Source organism: Trachurus trachurus (assembly GCF_905171665.1).
Source record: "Trachurus trachurus genome assembly, chromosome: 4".
Classification (NCBI taxonomy): domain Eukaryota; kingdom Metazoa; phylum Chordata; class Actinopteri; order Carangiformes; family Carangidae; genus Trachurus; species Trachurus trachurus.
This window is the reverse complement of record NC_139898.1, coordinates 25,519,538-25,539,796: the sequence shown is the minus strand read 5'-3', so window position 1 is coordinate 25,539,796 and position 20,259 is coordinate 25,519,538. Positions and strand designations below refer to the sequence as shown.

The following is a 20,259-nucleotide window of genomic DNA, read 5'->3' as shown; positions in this document are numbered from 1 at the left end:
TAGTTTCTCAGAATCAGTGGGAATGGTCTAATATCAAATGATTGGTGCAACTAAATAATCCCTAGGAGCTGCAGCAGTGCAGCAAACATTAAAGTAAGTCTTTTACTTGAGCTTCATTTCTCTGTACTGTCATCCAAATAGAGACAGCAGGACTGAGGAGGACAAGACAAAATCAACAGTGAAAACAGAACAAATAATATTTCCCTCACACATCATCTATCTGACAGAAGGCAGCAAAAGGAAAGGAGAAAGGAGGGAGAGAAAACAGGAAAAATCTTGTCCCGCCCGCCAATCTTTCATTTCCTCCACGCTCATCCATCCTGGGTGCACCTCTTAATTTGGTCCTGCCACAAACTGGCCAACAGAGACCTTCAGCCATTGGAAACAAATGATCTGGCCAGGGAGGGGCAACAACTCACGGCCGGCGGTGCAACACTGTTCGGCTGCTGCAGGTTTACTTTGTATGGCAGGAGCGGGTTTGAAACCTCCAGGCTGGAGAATTTCTCTGAAGATGAATATGAGGTTGGGATTCCTATATATAGGATCTAAAAAATAAATGAAAAATTGAGGACTAATCCTGACAAAAAATTCACCTTAAAGCAATTAATTGACCTGTTATCTTTCAGACCAGCATGATATTGATTTGCAACTCAAAATTCATTTTCAAAACAACAGGATCTTGAGATTAAAAAAAAAGAAAATAAGCTAAATTCATCAGCATACATTTCATTCTAACCTACATTAATTTAAGTCTAATTATTGATCATTTTGCCTCCATGTGGTAGATTATGCTTCATAAATTCAGATCGGAGCGACAGAAATCTTTGACAATCGGAGCTGTCACTAACATTTCACCTAAAACATTCAAATTTATGATGAAATAGAAATGAATAACTGATTTAATTGTGGTTTTGGCCGATGACACAGACTTGACAGATGCACACGAGAGAGGAGAAAGGCCCCAGTCAAGTCTGGGTTCATTTACAGTAGGTTCTGTGTATTGTCGTGAAGTGCAGGGTGGCCACATGGTGACATTTGTGACTCTATCGATGTCAACCTAATTTTACAGTGAAACCAGAAGCCTTGTGTCATCCTCATGTGAGGGTTGAGTAAGAGGCCTAGAATACACTGGGGAGATGATACCACACACACACTCACACACTCACACCCACACGCACACACACACACGAGCACACACTGTGAAAAAGAGAATCAAAACACACACGTTTGCATGGTGTGAAGGGAAAAGTCTGATAGTTTTACACAAGGAGAAGAGGAACTACACGGCACATTAAAAACACCGCATACACACACACATATTTACGCGGTGACAGATATTTCTCCTGGGATCACAGCACTGTAGATCATGACACACACCAGACGGGCACAAGCACTCCATGAACTTTGTGACACTGAGGGATCATGGGACAGATGCCAACTGAATGGACCACGTCGGTCCCCAGTGGACTTGTTCTTTTAAGTGAACAGGACAATAGCGATGACACAAGGAGGCAGATCGCTCCTCCTGCTCTACGTGTGATAAAGCTCAGTCTTTAGTCCGGACTGAACCATCTCAGCTACTACTGACAGTCATAATCACCAGAGGATGAACCCTAATGAATCTTTCCTCTTCTCTACCAGTAGGTTGACATTTTTTGCTTTTTTTTGCCTTTAATTGATAGGATAGTGGAGAGAGACTGGGGGAATGATATGCAGTAGCCTACAGATCGGCACAGTCAGGGGTTGAACAGGCGATCAGTGCATTGAGCTCTTCTTAACCACTCGACCACCCCGTTTCTGGCTATTAATGAAATGTCTCACCAGCTACTGGGCCGACACCAGGACCACGCACCTGCTGTTTATAATAACGATTTCACAGTGGCCATTCCCCAGACACAAGATCTCACAGAGAAACTCATGTGATGAAATGTGACTTCAGAAGAAAAACAAACATGAACGACGACTGATGTCGTCAGCTGCATGGCTCTCTTGGCATGCGCTCTGTATTCTAGTAAAAAAAACAGAAAAAGAGTAAAAGAATATGGGTGATATCCTGGCTGGGAGGAAATATAGGGGCACAGCTGCCATGTTTATGAGCTGTAAAAAATACAAAACATCCAGTCAGTGACTACTGTGAGTATTTCCACCTGAGGCTTCACAAGCTGGAATCATAAATATCAAATATGATTGGTGAAGCTTGACTAATCAGTAGAATAATCATATGCAAGGGACTTGAATTAGGCCACGCCTCCTAAAGCGAGCAAACTGTCTTGATGTATTGCCATGAAATCATATTCATGATATGCTAACATGCTAGTGACAGTGGACATATGAAACATATCTGTTAAACATCAGCACATTAGTGTTGTCTCTGCATGTTAGCATGCATTTAGCTTTGCGCAGGCTCACAGAGCTGATGTGGACTCCCTTTGTACGTCCCCTTTGCTTCTAATCTCTTTACTGGTAAATTTAGTTTGTGGTGTAGAAGACTTTAGAAACAACTGAGCATTTACATCAATCTACATGTCACATTTTCCACTCAGTGACAGTTCTCACTTTAATTTCAAACTTCCAGTGACATTTAGACAAGCTGTGTAAACTGTTTTAGTCAAAAACATGCTGTAAACACAGCACAGAGAAATAAAACTGTCATCTAAAACCTTAGTGTTTTTGTTGCTGTTAGCAGCTGGTATTTGATTCCACTAAGTTTAGCCACAGTCAGTATAATGACATTTACTTTACTGCTTGGCTAGTGATAAACAAGTTGGGTCTTAAATTGAATGCATTATTGCAAAATGCCTCTGATCTGCAAACAAAACTGGCTGCATGTCACGTGAGAAGATAATGGTCAGCCACAGCTGCTCTCTACTCTTCTCACATGTTATGTTGCCGCTGCGGAGATAATTGGATTGTATTAGAGTTGCGTGTGGACAGCGGCAGTGGCAGCAGCAGCATATGGAGAAATTCCTGTCAGATGACTTTGGTTTCAGACAAACACAATTTAAGGTAACTGGGAGCATCTTTGAAATAAATCAAATGTTTACAGAGCCATTAATGAGCTAAATTGAGAGGAATCTCAGGACAATAACCAAGGGTCATGGACGTTTATGCACACTGGATCCACAGCAGCTACACAACTCTGTGACAGTTTGTGAGGCAGCTTGTTGATGATGTCTGATGCCGGTCAAGAAGTAAAGGACATTTTCTACCAGCTGAGGAATACAACAACTCTCACTCTGACCCCTTTAAACGTACAAGTTGCATGGTGTATAATATTCAGTCTCTTTTAAGTTTCAGTAGCCTGTGTTGTTGATTAGCTACATGAACACTAATGTTACTGCAGACAGACTGGTCAGTCTAATTCAGAGCAAACTCTGCTCAGTAGTGAGCAGTGCAATTCACACTCCTACTTATCATCATTTTGCATCATCATTGGCAGCTGTAAAATGTGGATTTTCTTCGTATAACAAACTGAGATTGTAAGATAAAATGCTAAAATTCTTTCTTTCTTTCTTTCTTTCTTTCTTTCTTTCTTTCTTTCTTTCTTTCTTTCCAGTGTGGGATATCTGGGAGTGCATTAGCCAAACAAAGTTATTTTAAACAAAGCTTCTGATGCAGAGATTCACTGAAGGCAAGGTTGAGTTTAAAAATCAAAAGTCTTTGCCAACAGTCCAAAAGATAATTTATAGATGTGCAGTCAAAAAACATGACCAAAAATTTAGAGCTGGTGAAAATCCATTAATCAGGGAAACTTGGAAAAGTCAGAAACCAGCTAGAAAGCAGTGAACACACGAGGAAACAGATTATCTGCGGGGAAGCCTGGGAAACAGAGAGACACACTGTAGGCTACATAGAGATCACTATGAGCATAGTCAGGGATAGATGAGTCATTGGTAACAGGTGTAGCTGATGGGAAGCGAGTGAGAACAAGAAACTGAAACGACGAGAAAGGTGCATACTACAAAATAAAACAGGAAATATAAAAAACAAAAAAAGTTACACTTGCTAACTCCCACTTAGATGTTACAAATGTCAAATCTATGCAATTAAAATACAAAAGCTAAAAATAAACTTAGATCTTCCATCACCATTGACGGGCCGTCTGCTTCTGCTTTTCAGGACCACAAAACATCAATTCATCATATAAAGTGACAGCAGATCTTATATCTCGATGGCATCTCATGTTTGTTTGGCAGCAGTGTTTCCTTATACAGCTGCTCTACTTGTATGATGTTGGAAAAAAAATCCTTTTTGCATGACTAATAAATCTGCACTCTTGTGATATGTGGTTATGAAGTGATAAGCTGAACCACGCTGCATTGGTGCAGAGATGAAGCTGCAGATATGGAATGAAAAACGTATTCACAAGTAAAAATGAGCAAACAAGGGATAAGCTCATGTACTATTCCAATACAGCACTGATGAATTATCCACAGGACCACTTTGTTGGCTCGATTCAGGATTTTTCGCTTTATTATTCATTGTTAATTGTTTGCTGTGCATAGAGAGCTCTCTTAGTTTCCCTCTCTTTCTATTCAGTTGACATTCCTGACGGGGAAAATCCAGAATTCCTAATGAAGTGCAAAACATTACATCTGCAGGGAGAAATTTTGGATCGCTCGCAGCTAAAGTCCCACAGTGTTCCCGCTGCATGAATCTGCACTGATAACTGTGATGCCAAAAGAGCATGAAACAGAAGTGACATATGCTGCAAGTCTCGAAATGTATGTAACTTCCTCAATATTATCCTTGACTGGCTTGCTTTGTTTCAAATGTGTGTCCAAACCATGTACACAGATGAATGACCCAGCAAAGGAATTCCTGCAGCAGCTCAATGAAATGGCTTATGTAGGGCAAATTTAATATGTGGTTTTGTCCAGACAATACAGGGGTTTGAGCAGATCTGCTGTGCCCCGGAGCTGGATGATGAAGAAGAGCAACACAGAGGAGAATGGAGGCTTTGTGAGCTTCTGCAATTTTCAAGGCCCCCTCGCAGGATGCAGCGAAACCAGGAGCCAGGAGGACAAGTCCCTGAAGCAGACCCGGCTGGAGGAATTAATAAATTGTTTGGGGGTGCACTATATGATTTTTCAACCTAACAGGTTTCATTTAATTTCACAGGGATTCTCAGCCCTCAATTAAGGGCTGAGAACCGCCCCCTCCTCCCAATGCCCAGCTCTGCCTCAAAGGGGAAATAATAAGGGTAATCATTACATAAGTGCAACAAATACCAAATAACTGAGCAAGAGACATGGACGACCAAGATGAAATATGCATCACTGATAGAAACAAAGTAGGATATGTAATGATTTTAGCTCTCAACCAGAGGGATGTGTGAGATTAATAGTCAGGTATAACCCTAACCCTATATTTACTTATATCTCAATGGCCATCTGGACAAACTAATTTAACCTGAACACAATCATAAGTTAACCGTGCAAAGAAATGCATCTCCTCTTGCCTCCAATAAATAGTCCCAACTGTATTTCATCATGTTACTGTTGATTTATGTTACATAACAAACACGATGTTGTGATGTAAGTCTTGAGCTCTGCTATTGATATTGATTAATTGTTGTTATGTTATATAAGTAAACTAATTAAATGCAACATGAAAACACATAGGAAGCCATAAAGATCTCAACTCCAAACTGATTATAGATACAGTGTTTTAACTTGTGACTGAACATCATGGCAACACAGACACTTGTGGAAGGGTTAACCCAACCTCCGCACTAAGGAGATGCAGCAGGGCTTTCAATGAGACAAGCTGCAGTGCATGCGTATTCAAAGCCTTATGCTCTGGTATATCATCATATCAGTTTCAATCGGAGGAATAAAGGACATTAATCATCTCGACTGTTGCTGCTGGAGAGAGAAACAAATCATCATCTCACACTGTGAAGTAGATACGAACCAATAAAAACTAAGAACAGGATTACTATTCTAATGTTTGTATCTTCTATCCTCAGGCACCCTTTTATTCACTGCTTGTTACCCATAATGCATCACCAAGCCACCCTTAGGGAACGCTGCTCAGTGCCGATGCCAGCGCAGAATAACCAGTAGATTCTCTGATTGCATTTTAGCACATTAAGCTCTTTTGTAAACATTTGATAACATTCAAAGAAGGCGTAAGGTTCTTCCAAATGACATTAGCCCCGCTAACAGGAGTCATCTGACAGGAATACCTCTAATTTCTAGTATAGATTGTTTTCATGCAGAATTCTAACATGATAATTGAATTTGCTGTTCTGAGCTGCTTTCTCAAGTCCAGTCACATGGCCCCATTAGCCGTTTAGCTTCCCCCTTTGGTTCTTCAGTTGTGACATTACTGGCCAAGAAGAAGCCGGCCAAATAACTATTAACTGCAGCACTTTGATGATTTTGTAACATGTTTAAATGGCACAATTGGCTTGATTCTCCTTGAGTTCCTTCAGTAAACCAGACGCCTCTGTCTAGAAAAACCTCACACTCGCTTGTTGATGTTTACAATCAAATGTAAAGTTGGAAAGTTTCTCTTCTTTTGATTTCTTGCACAAACATATATTGTTGCGTGACATGATTCAGCAACCTGTGCAGCTTTTATCTCTTTCTCTTGTTATCAAGCACTTGAAATTGTCCCACCATGCGAAGTTAAACCATGACTAATCACTTCAGTGTTCATCAATATGCTTTGTAATTGACACATTACAGTACAACCTATGTACAGTATGTGCTCACAATTGTTTTCATTACCTGTTCTAGCCAATAGATGGTGCAAAGCTGGGCCCTCGGTAGGACTGTGGTGCAGATCTCAGGACAGTGGTGTGTAAAAAGATAAATATGTAATGTTTGAACCCCCCCCAGGTTGACACACAAGTGGAAAGTTTTGTGAGTTTTTGCAGTTGTGACACAAAACTAGCATTCTGTGGAAAGTTTCAGTGTGAATGGGACAGTCTTGATATTACTCACCTATGAAAGACAATCCAGATGTGCAGCACCTGTCCACAGTATAGAAGCATCTGGGACAGAAACATTAACATCTAGAAGAAGCAGAGGAAGTTTGCTCTCAGGTGTGTGGTTTATTTTGAAAGTGCAAGAGACTGCCTGCCTGAAATACCTTTGGAAATCAAAAATCAAGAGCATGAATATAGATTCCACTATAATTCATGTAGTTACGGAGGTTTTTTGACACTAAAGTCACAAAAAATTTAAAAATGAATGTGAAAGTATAAAGAAAAAAAGTTCTCTGGTGTTTTTCGCTCATCTTACAATCTTCAGATGTGAGAATAAAAGGTGAAAAAAATCATCCTGATCAAATGACCACCACAAATAAATTACAGACCATGTAATTCTACAGACACAAACAGACAAACAGCAGTGACAGTGGTGCGGTCAGTTTTTCTATAAAAGTTTGGCCTGCAGAGAGACTCTTTCTTTGTGGGCTTGCCAGTTGTATAACCCGCTAACAGTCAGTTTGTGAATATGCCCGAGGCTGCCACATATCAGTATCACCAACTTATATTCACAGTCCAACTCACTGATGTTTACAACGAAACACAGCTGCATCGGTGTTCAGGTTCAAAAACATGGCCCATATCTTTCTCTTTTGCTTTCCATTTACAATATCAGGGTTATTGGAGATGTTATGAAACAGATGAGAGAGAGACACACACATACACATCCTGAAGCTGCACTGTAGAGGAAACCAGTGTAAGGTTACCAGTTAGCACATGTTAACACCTTTTAAAGAGGACATGCACTCTAAATTAACTACCGCCTGCAGCGCTGCATGTCTCAGGAAGTGTGTGTGCAGTGTGCCAATGTTGAGTTGACCAAGTGACCAGCAGAATGATATTCAATGTGAACCCGCTGCCAGGTGTCATTAAGCGTCTCCCTCCAGCAGAGAAAAGTAGTCACATATGCCACCATCTGTTTCCAGGATGCCCTCGCCAGCTCACTGCACCGTCCCCCTCTTGTTTTTTTCCCCACTTTATTTTCTCATCTCTAATTGAGGGACTATGGCGTCTTGTTTTACCATCCTTTCAACAAATATCTGTGTACTGAGAGCAACAGCAGCAGCGTAGCAACACAGTGTGAGTGGGCTGCTGCGGGCCTCAGACGTTTAGCTTGTTATTTTCAGAAATGGTGGAAGAAAGAGAAAACTTACACAGACGGACAAATAACAGATGCACGTCTCACATTTGGTCTAATACATTCAGAAGGATAAAAAGGCTTCAGTTGGATTTTATCAGGCAGAACAATAGCTCACAGTTGTGCACGCAGAGGGGCTGACGGTACATTTTGACACCAATTCATATGCAAAGAACGGATGGATTTTATTTTAACATCCACACAACACTCTGGGCATTGTGGTCACTGTGAAACATATTCCAAACAACCGCCCCCGTCACTTTTCATGCCAGCTCTGAGTCATCCTGACTTAGACATCCAAGCAACTAGACCCCCCTCTCCATCCCATCTCTCCTCATCCACCCCCGTTTCCTCTGACAACAGTATCTGCTTATGATCTGCCTGGTGGACAAGCACACGCTCATTAAAAGTCACAGAGCATGATTGGCAATGCAGCCAATCATGTGTGTGTGTGTGTGTGTGTGTGTGTGTGTGTGTGTGTGTGTGTGTGTGTGTGTGTGTGTGTGTGTGTGTGTGTGTGTGTGTGTGTGTGTGTGTGTGTGAGTATGTGTGACAATGGTGAAACCCCAGCATTGTGCAGCATGGTTTGTTGGACGGGACCGTGTGTCCTCTCAGTCAAATCAAAAGGCGCTTCCTCCGACACTGTGTCAGGGAACACTGCCTCTGGAGCCACTCATTATTACATGCGAGGGGGGACTTGTGATCTTTTTAATTATTCTGCACTTCATTTCTATCCCACCATTCAAAACGCAACATGAGAATTGATTGCTTCAAAGATCCATCTTTATAATCTCCCACCACCAACCCCCCCCGGCCCATAAATTATCCAACTTTGGGGCAGGGTGGACGAGCTGTGCATGCAGGCACAAGCAGATCCCTTTCACAGCAGAGCAGAGCCACATCACTGCAGTGTGTTGGAGGGGGGGTTGGGAGAGGGGGGCAAAACTGAATGGGGCTGCTCTTTTGCTCGCTGGAAATGGGGAGGGGTGTGGGGGAGAAAAAAAAGTACACTTGTTATCTTGTGAACCCTCAAACATGTAAGATAGGAATCTCTTGAATGTCAGCGACAGAAATGGAATTAACAAGAGATCTTTTTATTGTCACAGAAGGTCATTAGGCTGCCAATCGGGGTAATTATGGAAATGATCTCCCCAGCTCTTTGGAATGTTTTCCTGCTTCCATAAGGACTTGAAAGTGTTCAATCAGCCTCTCTCGTGGGAAAGTTCAGCCATAACTGCAAGTGTACCAGCAAAATCAAATTAAGCAAAGAGATTTCATTAGTATTTATAGCCCCGAGGCATTTGTAAAAGTATGGAGCAGCGGAGTAATGTGGGACTGTGGAGGGGAGAATTATTGCTTAATGACAAAGGCCATACCTAGAAGACATACACATGGATAATGAATAGGGGGCATTGATTGCATCTTTAAAGAGGATTCTTGAGGGAATGTAAAATATTGATGCTTGTGTGTGGCTGACTGTGGACTTGAAGCGCGGGGCTGTTGAGGGTGGTAACTTTGTTTGGGTGTTAACACTGTTTGGCTGTTAAGTTTATTAGTCAGACATGTTTAATCCTGTAGTTAAAAGCACAAGTAAACACTGTAATATGAGCAGATCTAACACAATTATACACACTTTAAAATCAGTGGGTTAAGAACTGACTCGGTTTGGGTCAACACGACCCCAACACCTCGCTCGGAGAGAGTTAGAAAGACACATTGTGTGGTTTTGATGTGGCCTATATTGTTCTTTAGATTAGATTAGATTTAGATTATACTTTATTTCATCCCCGAAGGGAAATTCGTTCATGACATCAACAACAATAAGTGCATTTACCTTTCTGAAATTTTGTTTAAATCTTATATATTGTTGTTACTTTTGTCAAAAAAAAACTATTAGTTTTTTAGTGTACTTTATGTTTACAGCTGTTTCACTGTGTATCTTAACTTTTCACAAACTAAACAATCAATCGATTATTTGAGAAAACAACCTGCAGGTTAATTCATGATTAAATATTAATCAACTAATGTTGCCCTGCTGTATTTCTCTCCACTACAACACTACAACAGCAAAGTGCAGCATCTCTCCACTACAACAGCAAAGTGCAGCATCAGAAACAACATTCACAGTGATACAACAGTGAGCATCTCTCTGCAGTAGGAGGGCTTTACTGTAGATACATTTTCTTCACTATATAAAAAGTATTCACATACTTTGCTGTGGATCCTGTTTTTGTCTGGAGCCCTCTGATTGGACAAAGTTTAGAGTTGTATTCAAGTATGTGCATAAGGTATGACAAACAGCCAAAGGACTTCGCTCAGTCTATAAAGACGATTAAGATGTGGGACCACATAGACCAGGGTACAGGTGTAAAACCATGTTTAAAGCTTTGTGTGCTTCAGGAGCAAATTGGCCTCATTGATTATGAAACAGAAGAAATTTTGGGACCTGGACTCTCAGAGTAACCGGGCAAGAAGGAAAGAAGGACGTCGGTCAGGGAGGTGACCCAGAACCCAACGGTTAATCTAACAGAGAGAGGAGGAGGACGGCCGTCGTCATCAGGCCTCCATGGTAGAGTGACTGAGTGCTGTGAGTTTGCCAAAGAGCATTAAAGGAAAAAGATTAACTGGTGTGATGAGGCAAAATTTTTAAAGGATGAACTCTTTATACAGATGACCAACAGAAGTATAAGTATCAGATCTGGACACTCTTATTTCTGTCACAGATGTATTGTAGGTTGAACATCACAATGTGGATCTCACATTCAGCAGCATGATCACAATGCAACCACACATACTGGCACATAACTTTAAAATGAGCCACAGTTGATTGTAGCAGGTCACAACCCCTAATGTATTTTATTTTGTGTAAATAAGAACCCTTTGGAAAATACCAGATTGTTTTGTATGACTTTCTGTCATAATAAATGTGGAACTGCAGTGGTACTGTGTAAATGTAACTTATCATCATGTTAATATTATATTCACAGAAAGTGACTCCATTATATGTATCCACTGTCTTTTAGTGTGCAGCAGAATTGAAACTAATAAACACCACAGAAATCAGCCATTACCATCCGTCTAGGTGTAATTTAAAATATTTAAAATTACATTTTAAGCACCATGGGTTAGCTGTGACCAAACAGACAGTTATTTATATGTTCCTTTGTGTAATAAAAATGCACTTCATTGTCTGCCACAGTAAATTGTAACACCTGATTTGAATCACTGGGTCTATTCAGTCCACTTAACCTCAGAGTAATTGACAATTTAAAGGTGCAGTCCTTAATTTCAAGAGACAGCACAGTGACTTTGATTAGGATGTGGGCTCTGCACTTCCCCAGACTGCAATAACACACAAGGACACTTTTTTATAAGGCAAATAAGGAGAGATGTTTTATGGTTTTAAAGATGAATTAAGTTATTCGCCCTAAGGTAACATAGGCCTACAACACTGTTAGTGACATTACACTTCAGAGGATAATGATCTCACCACGCCATACTTTTTTTTTTTTTTTTACATGAATGCATATTTCAGTCAGTAATAAAATTAAAAACACCATCTCTCTCTCAAAGTCTTGTGCTTTTTTCACATCGTCATCATCTCTTTCCTTCCTCTTGCTTTAATTGGGTTCGAGGAGAGGTAAAGTGTCTCTGTGAAGAACCTGACAGATTATGTGAGGGAATATTATTATGGGCAGGGCAGGCGCGATGTGCGAGGTAATTTACTGTGATGTTACATATATGTATGCATCAATAGGCATGAGGATATTGAGTTCAGGGGTCGTAGGGAATGAGAGTTCCCTTTTTTGGGGGGATGTTGATTAAAAGAAATGTGCGCGACATGAAGAGGACACCTATCATGTTTTGTTTTGTTTTTTCCTTTAAAAAAAAACCTTCAGACTTGTTTTTGTGAGGATTTCTTTGTTCTTTTAGCGTCTCAGTTTGTTTTTATACGTAAATTGTGTTTTTTTTCCCTGTTGCGTCAGTTTACTATTTAATAGTTTATTATGTGTTAGGATATGTTTTTTTATGATTTGAGAAAACAAACCAAAAATATGATTCATTTCTGGAGGCAAATGATAATGATGAGTAATTAGCAATTTATTAATCATCATTTATATTGAGTTAAGATATAAGATTTTTGCAGACACAACAGGCCTATGTCATTTGACATGGACTTCTGTTTGGTGTTCGCTGCCCTCCTTTTATTATACTCCAGTTACCACGACTATTCGACACCCTTGGCTGTACTAGCACATTGTTTACTATCGTTTTATGCAAGACAATTATTTGGTGCAAAGCCAGGCTGCATGTGTTTTGACACCGTGTTAAATGGCCGCTATAGGGCCAATTTGCACCGTTTACAGCCTGAATCGCTGCGGTGATATAGTGACGTGCAACTTTCCAGCCTTAATCTCAATGACAAAACAAGAAGAAGAGGCCTACAAACTGGGTGACATTGCACGTACTTAACAAGTACACATTGGCATGGTAATCCGGCTGCATTTAGAGCTGGAGGTGTCACTTTCCCACCAGCACAGTTTCACGCAGGCAGCCCTTTCCCCCGGGGGTTTCCCCCAATCTGAAGCCGGGGGAGAGGAGGGATGGACGGGCGAGAGGGGCCGAGCGGAGACGCTGCAGTGGGTTTGCAGAAGTTTGCAAAGCGGGACACATCAAATTATGATCCATCATACAAATATTTATAAATTAATATGAGCAGGACGAGACATTTTCCTGTCGTGCTGCAGCTCTGCTGAAATGAGATTTTTTTTTTAACAGAATTCGTCCAAAAAATGTTAATCTTCTGACCAAGATGTCATTTTTGCAGAATCAGCTAATAATATTTTTGTATTTATTTGATACTGAAGGCAATGGTTTTTTGCAGTGTTTGCGCGAGAGATTCTGACAGAAAGGAAAATATTATTTTAAAAAATGTTTACGAGTATAGGCCTAAATCAAAATCAAATGAAAAATTTTGACTAGAAAATATGTCACCTTATATTAAATAATTGATAAGACAAATCCAGATGTTCTGCTATAGATCTGAAGAGATAAGGACATTAGGACAACAACCTCCAAGTGGCAGAGAGGAAACACTGTCTGTAATAGTGGAAAACAATAAAGAGGAAGAACACAGAGAACTACTGGTGATGTGGTGAAATCAGTGGGATTTAAACACGTTATTATCAAATAAATTCACTCCGTCGTGATATGAAGTGTCCCAGTGTGAGACATGTGAAGCAGGTGTGAGAGAGAGAGGGAGAGAGGGAGGCCACAGGGAGGTGAGTGAGTCTGTGACTGTGTGTGCAGCCTGATCTGCTGGATTGTGTCTTCATACAGACGCGTCAAACGGATGGGACGTCCAACAAAAACAAACACGCACACATGCACACACACATACACACACACACACAGACACACACACATGTACAGAGAGAGACACACGCACGCACATAAGATCCGTGTCTTCTATTTCGGGCCCTTTGTGCTTTGTTGTGGCGGAGAAATGAGGCTCGGTCTGATCCTGCAGGAGGGAGGAGGAGGTTAAAAATGAGCTCCATCATATTGTTTGACAGAAACTCGCAGGTTGATAGAGTGGATTCTTTGAGAAGGGCTGAAAATGGTGATTTCCAAAAAGGAGAGAGAGAGAGAGAGAGAGAGAGAGAGAGAGAGAGAGAGAGAGAGAGAGAGAGGCGAGGAAAGAAAAAAACAGCCGAGAGCTCTACACGCGCTGCTGCAGCCTTCACACACTGTCCAGCTGTGAAAAATCCAGCTGTGGAAAATAGATTTCAATCATTTGTCGTGTTCGTGGCTGTAAAGCTCTGGTGGGTTTTTTTTTTCTTTTTTTGAAAAAAAAAAATCTTGTTTTTATTAAATGTGACACGCTGAAGATTTGGGCTACTGGTGTAAAATAATTAACAGAATGGTCGTAATTACTGCGCGCGCGCGACCAACGCCATTAATTGATCATATCGTTTTAGTAGCGGCTGCTGCTGCTGCACCTAATGAATGAAATGAGCAGCAGCAGCTGATGGACGGAAGTCAAGTGCATCACTTTGACTTTTTAACCACACGGACGGACACGAGTTAATAATATCATTGGTTGGTTTATACAACGAATATTCTCAATAATGAACCAATAATCGAATCCTATCATCTAAAATGTTTTTCAAGAAATCGGAGGATTAAAAAGGCAAAAAGAGTGAGGATGTAAAAAAAAAAAAAAAAAAAAACATAATCTCTGCAGGGATTCAGCCTGAAAGACAATCTGAAACATCTTTGCTCCAAACACTGAAACGGGTTTCAGCTCATCTCTCTCCCTCTCTGTGTGTGTGTGTGTGTGTGTGTGTGTGTGTGTGTGTGTGTGTGTGTGTGTGTGTGTGTGTGTGTGTGTGTGTGTGTGTGTGTGTGTGTGTGTGTCATCAGAAAGTTTCTTGACCTTCCTACCTCTTAAACAGAAACTTAAAATTTAGGCTATTTTAAATATTTTCTCTGGTGACCTTGGGGGGGAAAAAACTTGAAAATTTGCACTTTTGATTCATTTCAATTAAATAAATAAATAAATAACATAATGATCATTTGTGTGAAGTTTTTTTTTTTTAAGTTTCAAGTGAAAGTCACTGATTTACATATAGGCCTATAATGTCACATTTAAAAGACTCTGACACCTCCTGCTAATGAACTAACAACATTTTGCACCTCCACGCTGCTGAAAGGCCCCTGCAGCACCCACACACACCCACATCCTGCCATGTTCCGCAGGTGACCCTGACCTCTGACCCCGGGAGACACACAGAGAGCAGCTCACACACGGATGATAAGAGAGAAGAGAAGAGAAGAGAAGAGAAACCTCCCTCTGCAGGAATCACCGGAGCATCACATTATTATGATCACAATTATTTGTTGGGTGACCTTGCCGGTAGTTTGCAGCGATCACATGTGGAGACTGTTTCCTCTACATCACCTGTGCTGCTGCTGCTGCTGTCGCCGCTATCTCCTCTGTCGGCCCCCCCTCCCTCCCAAACCACCACCCTTACAACCCACCCCACCCCTAATGGTTTCATGCCGGAGCGAGTTGGCTTATTATACTAAAAGGTTTTGTCGCGCTAAGCCGTGCATGTGTGCTTAAAACGTACATTTCATTAACAAACTGCGGAGGTATAAAAGCGGATTTATGAGGCTTCAAAAGATCACAGGAAGGACGGGTTTGAAACCCCCTCTCGGTGCTGTTGCAGGCAGGTTATATCAGCAGTTACGCCGCCTTTCACACAACACTGCAACTCTGGGATTTTTTAAAAGGAGGCTGGCTGCACCTGTCTCTCCACATACACACACACACACTGACACACACACACACACACACACACACACACACACACACACACACACACACACACACACGCACACACACAGGGAGAGAGAGGCTGGTGCATGTGGCTCAATGACCTCCTGATTCCTTCACAATCCATGAAGATACAAACCAAACATGTGTCATAAAGACCTTTGATTTTTGCTGGTGGGGAAACATTTGTTGCTTTTTGAAGGTTTGGTTTGATTTAAACCTGTCTTTGAGAGAGAAAAAATATATATAAATAATAGGCTACAATATGAACTTTTAAAAAATGCGAGAAATGTGTCAAATCAGCTGAGCAGAGGTAAAAAATATATATATAATCTGGTCACTTTTCGATTGGCCTATAAAAACTAAATATCCCCAACAAACAGGAAAGTCAATTACTAATTTTTTTGGATCTGAGAAAAAAAACAGAGAGCGAAAGAAACACTAAGTAGGATAAAAGTTGATGTAGACTCTGGTTTCATCTGCTAAGTAGTCCGTATTGACGGAGCTCCAGATCACACAGGTCACCGCAGAGATTAACACACACGGCGAGTCTAATCGGAAGCCACGTTTCCCTCCTTTGACCCGCGCACGCGTTATTAATGATAGCATTTGATTAATCCACCTTTTATCCCGCGCGCTCATTCAGAGGCGTCGGAGGAGCAGCGGCACCTCCGCGCGCGCAGCCCCAAAGACAAATTAAAGGATCACAGTGAGGCCGCAGACTGACTGAGAGATACTAAAATAACACTGATGAGCTTTTTAAAACGCACGAAAATGTGCTTTTTATTCAGAGACATGCACATTTTATAAATACATATTAACATATTAATACATTACTGTGAATTTTAATGAGGCTAATTAAATGCTATATCTAATTAATGAGATGCCAATTGTATATAATAATAATACAAATAATAACAACAATAATGTTAATAATAATGGTAGTTGTAATAATAAATTAAAATGTTTTCTGTGCTGCTGTGATTGTAATTGAGACAGAAGAGGTGCAGTCTGTGTGCATGGCTGAGAAATAATGATTAAATGTGTAATATCTCCATTTATCATTTAAGTTTGTTCTTTCATTTATTCAAATAAAGCTTTTGACATAAAAAAAAACAGGCCGCTGTTGATTATAGATATTTTCATTAACCTCTTTAAAAGACCTCCGATAGAAATCAATTGCAGGTTGAAATGGCTCGTGGCAACATCGGGAATCTTATTATTTCTATTAACTACGCGTGTTTTGCCTTGGAAAAAAAGGCCTCTAACAGCAGATGGTGCGGCTTTGAACGTCGGCTGAAATACAAAAGCCTCCTCTTTCACTAAGTCCTCTCACATTTTCTCCCACGGCGCGGGGGAAGCCTCTGTATTGGATGTGACATCCTCTCCCCGAGCCCAGCCTACACCGCTCACCTTTGTGAATAAATGCTCTCTTTGCATTCACCCGCTGCCCGCATTTCCTACTTTTTTCAAATGTAAAAACATGCAATGATCGGGGTCGTTAGCACCTCTTCCAAACTCTCTTAAGGAAATTCTTTATTCTCTCCCATTCATTGTCGCCAGTGCTGCTGCTGCTGCTGCTTCTGCTGCTGCTGCTGCTGCCGCTGCTGCTCAATATTCTTCCCACCTTCTGCTAATCCTGCGGGAATAAATAGACTTGAATTCAGGGGTTTTGCATTCGCAGTTTTGGATTCACACACAACGAGACTGTAAAGCTGGAAACATCCAGGCACATGCATATCAGCTCCTATAAACACATTATTTCTATAAACAAAAAGTCTCCAAATATTACGCGCTGAGTAACATTCACGGAAACTGGTGTCTATTAAATTGCAAGAGAAATCCAAAGCATGCACAGTTTCACAGTGATTCAGAAAAGTCAACAACACACAGGCGAAAACAACTGAAAGGAAGATTCCGTTAACTTAGCTGTCGTCGTTTCTCGTTCTGCAGCTTTCAGCAGAGTTTGTATTAGCAAAGTTAAAGGTTTGGATTGTTGTTTTTTTTTACGCAGCCACGTTAATGCGCATCAGATCTTTCAATCATGCGGGCCAATTTTCTCCCCCTCCTCCTCCTCCTCCTCCTCCTCCCTCTGCCACCGTTAAATGGTCTATGACGGACGAACACAGAAATCAGCGGAAAGCAGCATTGCCGATGTCCCATTGTTGACAAATCCATGAAACAACTCCAGTTTGCATGGTTTAACAGAGAGGAGAGGAGAGGAAAGGAGAGGAGGGGAGGAGAGGAGAGGAGAGGGGGCGTCTGTCGTCATCACACCACGTGTCCTGCACTGATAGTATATCTTATACTGGGAAAAGTAATCTATCAGACAGCCCTTTTAAAAGCTCCGGCCTTTAAAAGCAGCATGTGTCATCTCGACTTGGTTCTCCAAATATCGCTCCTATAGGAAATATACGCACCGAGAAGGGACGTCGGAGCGCACAAGTCGCAACATCTCCAAACAACTTCGAGGCAAAAGACGCGCCGCTCTGCTTCGCTCCTGCTCGGGCCTGCTGCTCACTTACCGAGTGGAGAAATATTTGTAGAAGTTGAAGTTTCTCTTCTGTGGCTTGACTGGCTGGCCGCCGCACTCCACCACATTTAGATTTTGGGAGACATCCGATCTCTTGACAGGAGCGACCAGAAGTCCAACAGACAGACACCGCTTGTGAGTGCGCACTGACCGCGCCGGTCTCATCCACACATCACACCCGCGCGGCTGCTGCTTGCGAGTCGGTTGTTTTGTTTTGGCTCTGGAAGAAGACTTTGTTGTTGATTTTTTTTTTTTGGAAAGAGAAAAAAGTGTGAGTAAACCGTGAGATGACCCTGTCTGGAGGCAGCGAAAGAGCCAGCGACATGTCCGGCCAAACTGTGCTCACGGCGGAGGACGTGGATATCGACGTGGTGGGCGAGGGCGACGAGGAGGGCATGGAGAGGGTGGACAGCGACTGCGACAGCCCCGGGGGAGGAGGCATCCTGCACGACCTCCGCGGAGAGGCAGGGGACGAGGAGGTGGAGGATGAGATCGAGGTGGAGAAGGAGGAGATGGGGTCGGGCGGAGGAAGCCCGTGCTGCGAAAGCTCCGGGGAGGGAGAGACCGGCACCGGCGGGAAGGGAGAGGGTCACGACGGGAGCGCAGCGTCAGGAGGCGGCATCCAGAAGCCCAAGAGCAGCCTGGTGAAGCCGCCGTACTCCTACATCGCCCTCATCACCATGGCCATCCTGCAGAGCCCGCAGAAGAAGCTCACCCTCAGCGGGATCTGCGAGTTCATCAGCAACCGCTTCCCGTACTACCGGGAGAAGTTCCCGGCGTGGCAGAACTCCATCCGCCACAACTTGTCCCTCAACGACTGCTTCGTGAAAATCCCACGGGAGCCTGGCAACCCGGGCAAGGGCAACTACTGGACTCTGGACCCGGCTTCGGAGGACATGTTCGACAACGGCAGCTTCCTCAGGAGGAGGAAACGGTTCAAGAGAGTTCAGCCGGACATGCTCAGGGACCAGACCGCGCTCATGATGCAAAGTTTCGGTGCGTACAGTCTCGGGGGCCCCTACGGGAGGCACTACGGGATCCACCCGGCTGCGTACTCCCATCCGGCTATGCAGTACCCTTACATCCCCCCCGTGGGTCCCATGCTGCCCCCGGGCGTCCCTCTCCTGCCCTCGGCGGAGCTGAACAGAAAGGCGTTCAACTCCCAGCTGAGTCCGAGCCTTCAGCTGCAGCTCAACAGCCTGAGCACGGCGTCCATGATCAAGTCGGAGCCGTCCAACAGACCGTCGTTCAGCATAGAGAACATCATCGGCGTCTCCAGCGCGTCCTCGTCCTCGCCGGCTTTCCTGCGGCCTCCGGTGACGGTCCAGTCGGCCCTGCTGAGCGCGCAGTCCCTGTCCCTGAGCCGGACCTCCGCCGCTATCGCGCCCATCCTCAGCGTACCGTCAAACCTTATCTCTGGACACGTTTTACCCTCAGCGACGGCGGCCGCGGTGTCCAAATGGCCTTCACAATGACTTCTAAAGTACAACAGATAAAAAAAAACTCTTATTTTTCTATATAGAGACATTATTAACGACTGATGGTGGAAGCGTGAAGAGCACAAATCAATAGGCAGCACTGGACTCTGTAGCCATGTAAAAGACTGTTGAAAAACACAGAGAAAAAAAGAAAAAGGAGATATTTCTGTACAGGTAATAATATTTGTAAATATTTGTATAAAAAAGAAGAAAAAAAAGAATGATTTTACCTGTTTGACTTTTACCTGTCTTTTTTTTTTTTTCTTTTGTTCTTGTTTGTTTGAGATCTGTGATAATTATCTTACATTTTATTTTTATTTTTGTACTGGAAGCTCACGTGGACCCATTTTTTGGCTTCCTTTTCATACAAGACACAAAAAAAGCTCTGAAAAAAATAATAGACTGTTTATAATAAAAAAAATCAAATATATGTAATTCTATGTAGCTCTATTGTGTTGTAAACTGAATTTATTTGTAAATAAATTTAAGAAAGAAATCAAATCAGATTTTCATTATTAACATTTTAAATAATGTTTGATAGATTTAATGGGGTTTGTTGTTACGTGATATTTCTCACGATACAGGTATTTAAAAAACATCTGAATGTAGTAATTGTGACCACAAATATTAAAGTGAAACAGTATTTATCAGCCCACATTAGTTCTAATATTAACTTAATAATTTAAAGGTTAAAAACATTCATAATGTCTAATTTTAAAAGTTATATTTGACATTTTTATATCTGTTTATAATAGTTTTATAATAATAACT

At 42.0% G+C, this 20,259-nt stretch overlaps 1 protein-coding gene across 1 annotated transcript; it reads left to right on the top strand.

Annotated features, from left to right (window-relative positions):
• The first annotated feature begins 17,800 nt into the window (after nucleotides 1–17,800).
• On the top strand, nucleotides 17,801–19,832 carry foxd3 (forkhead box D3). The gene has a single exon (XM_083969505.1). The coding sequence runs from the start codon at nucleotides 18,298–18,300 to the stop codon at nucleotides 19,483–19,485; it is 1,188 nt and encodes a 395-aa protein (XP_083825631.1). The 5' UTR covers nucleotides 17,801–18,297; the 3' UTR covers nucleotides 19,486–19,832.
• The last annotated feature ends 427 nt before the right edge of the window (nucleotides 19,833–20,259 follow it).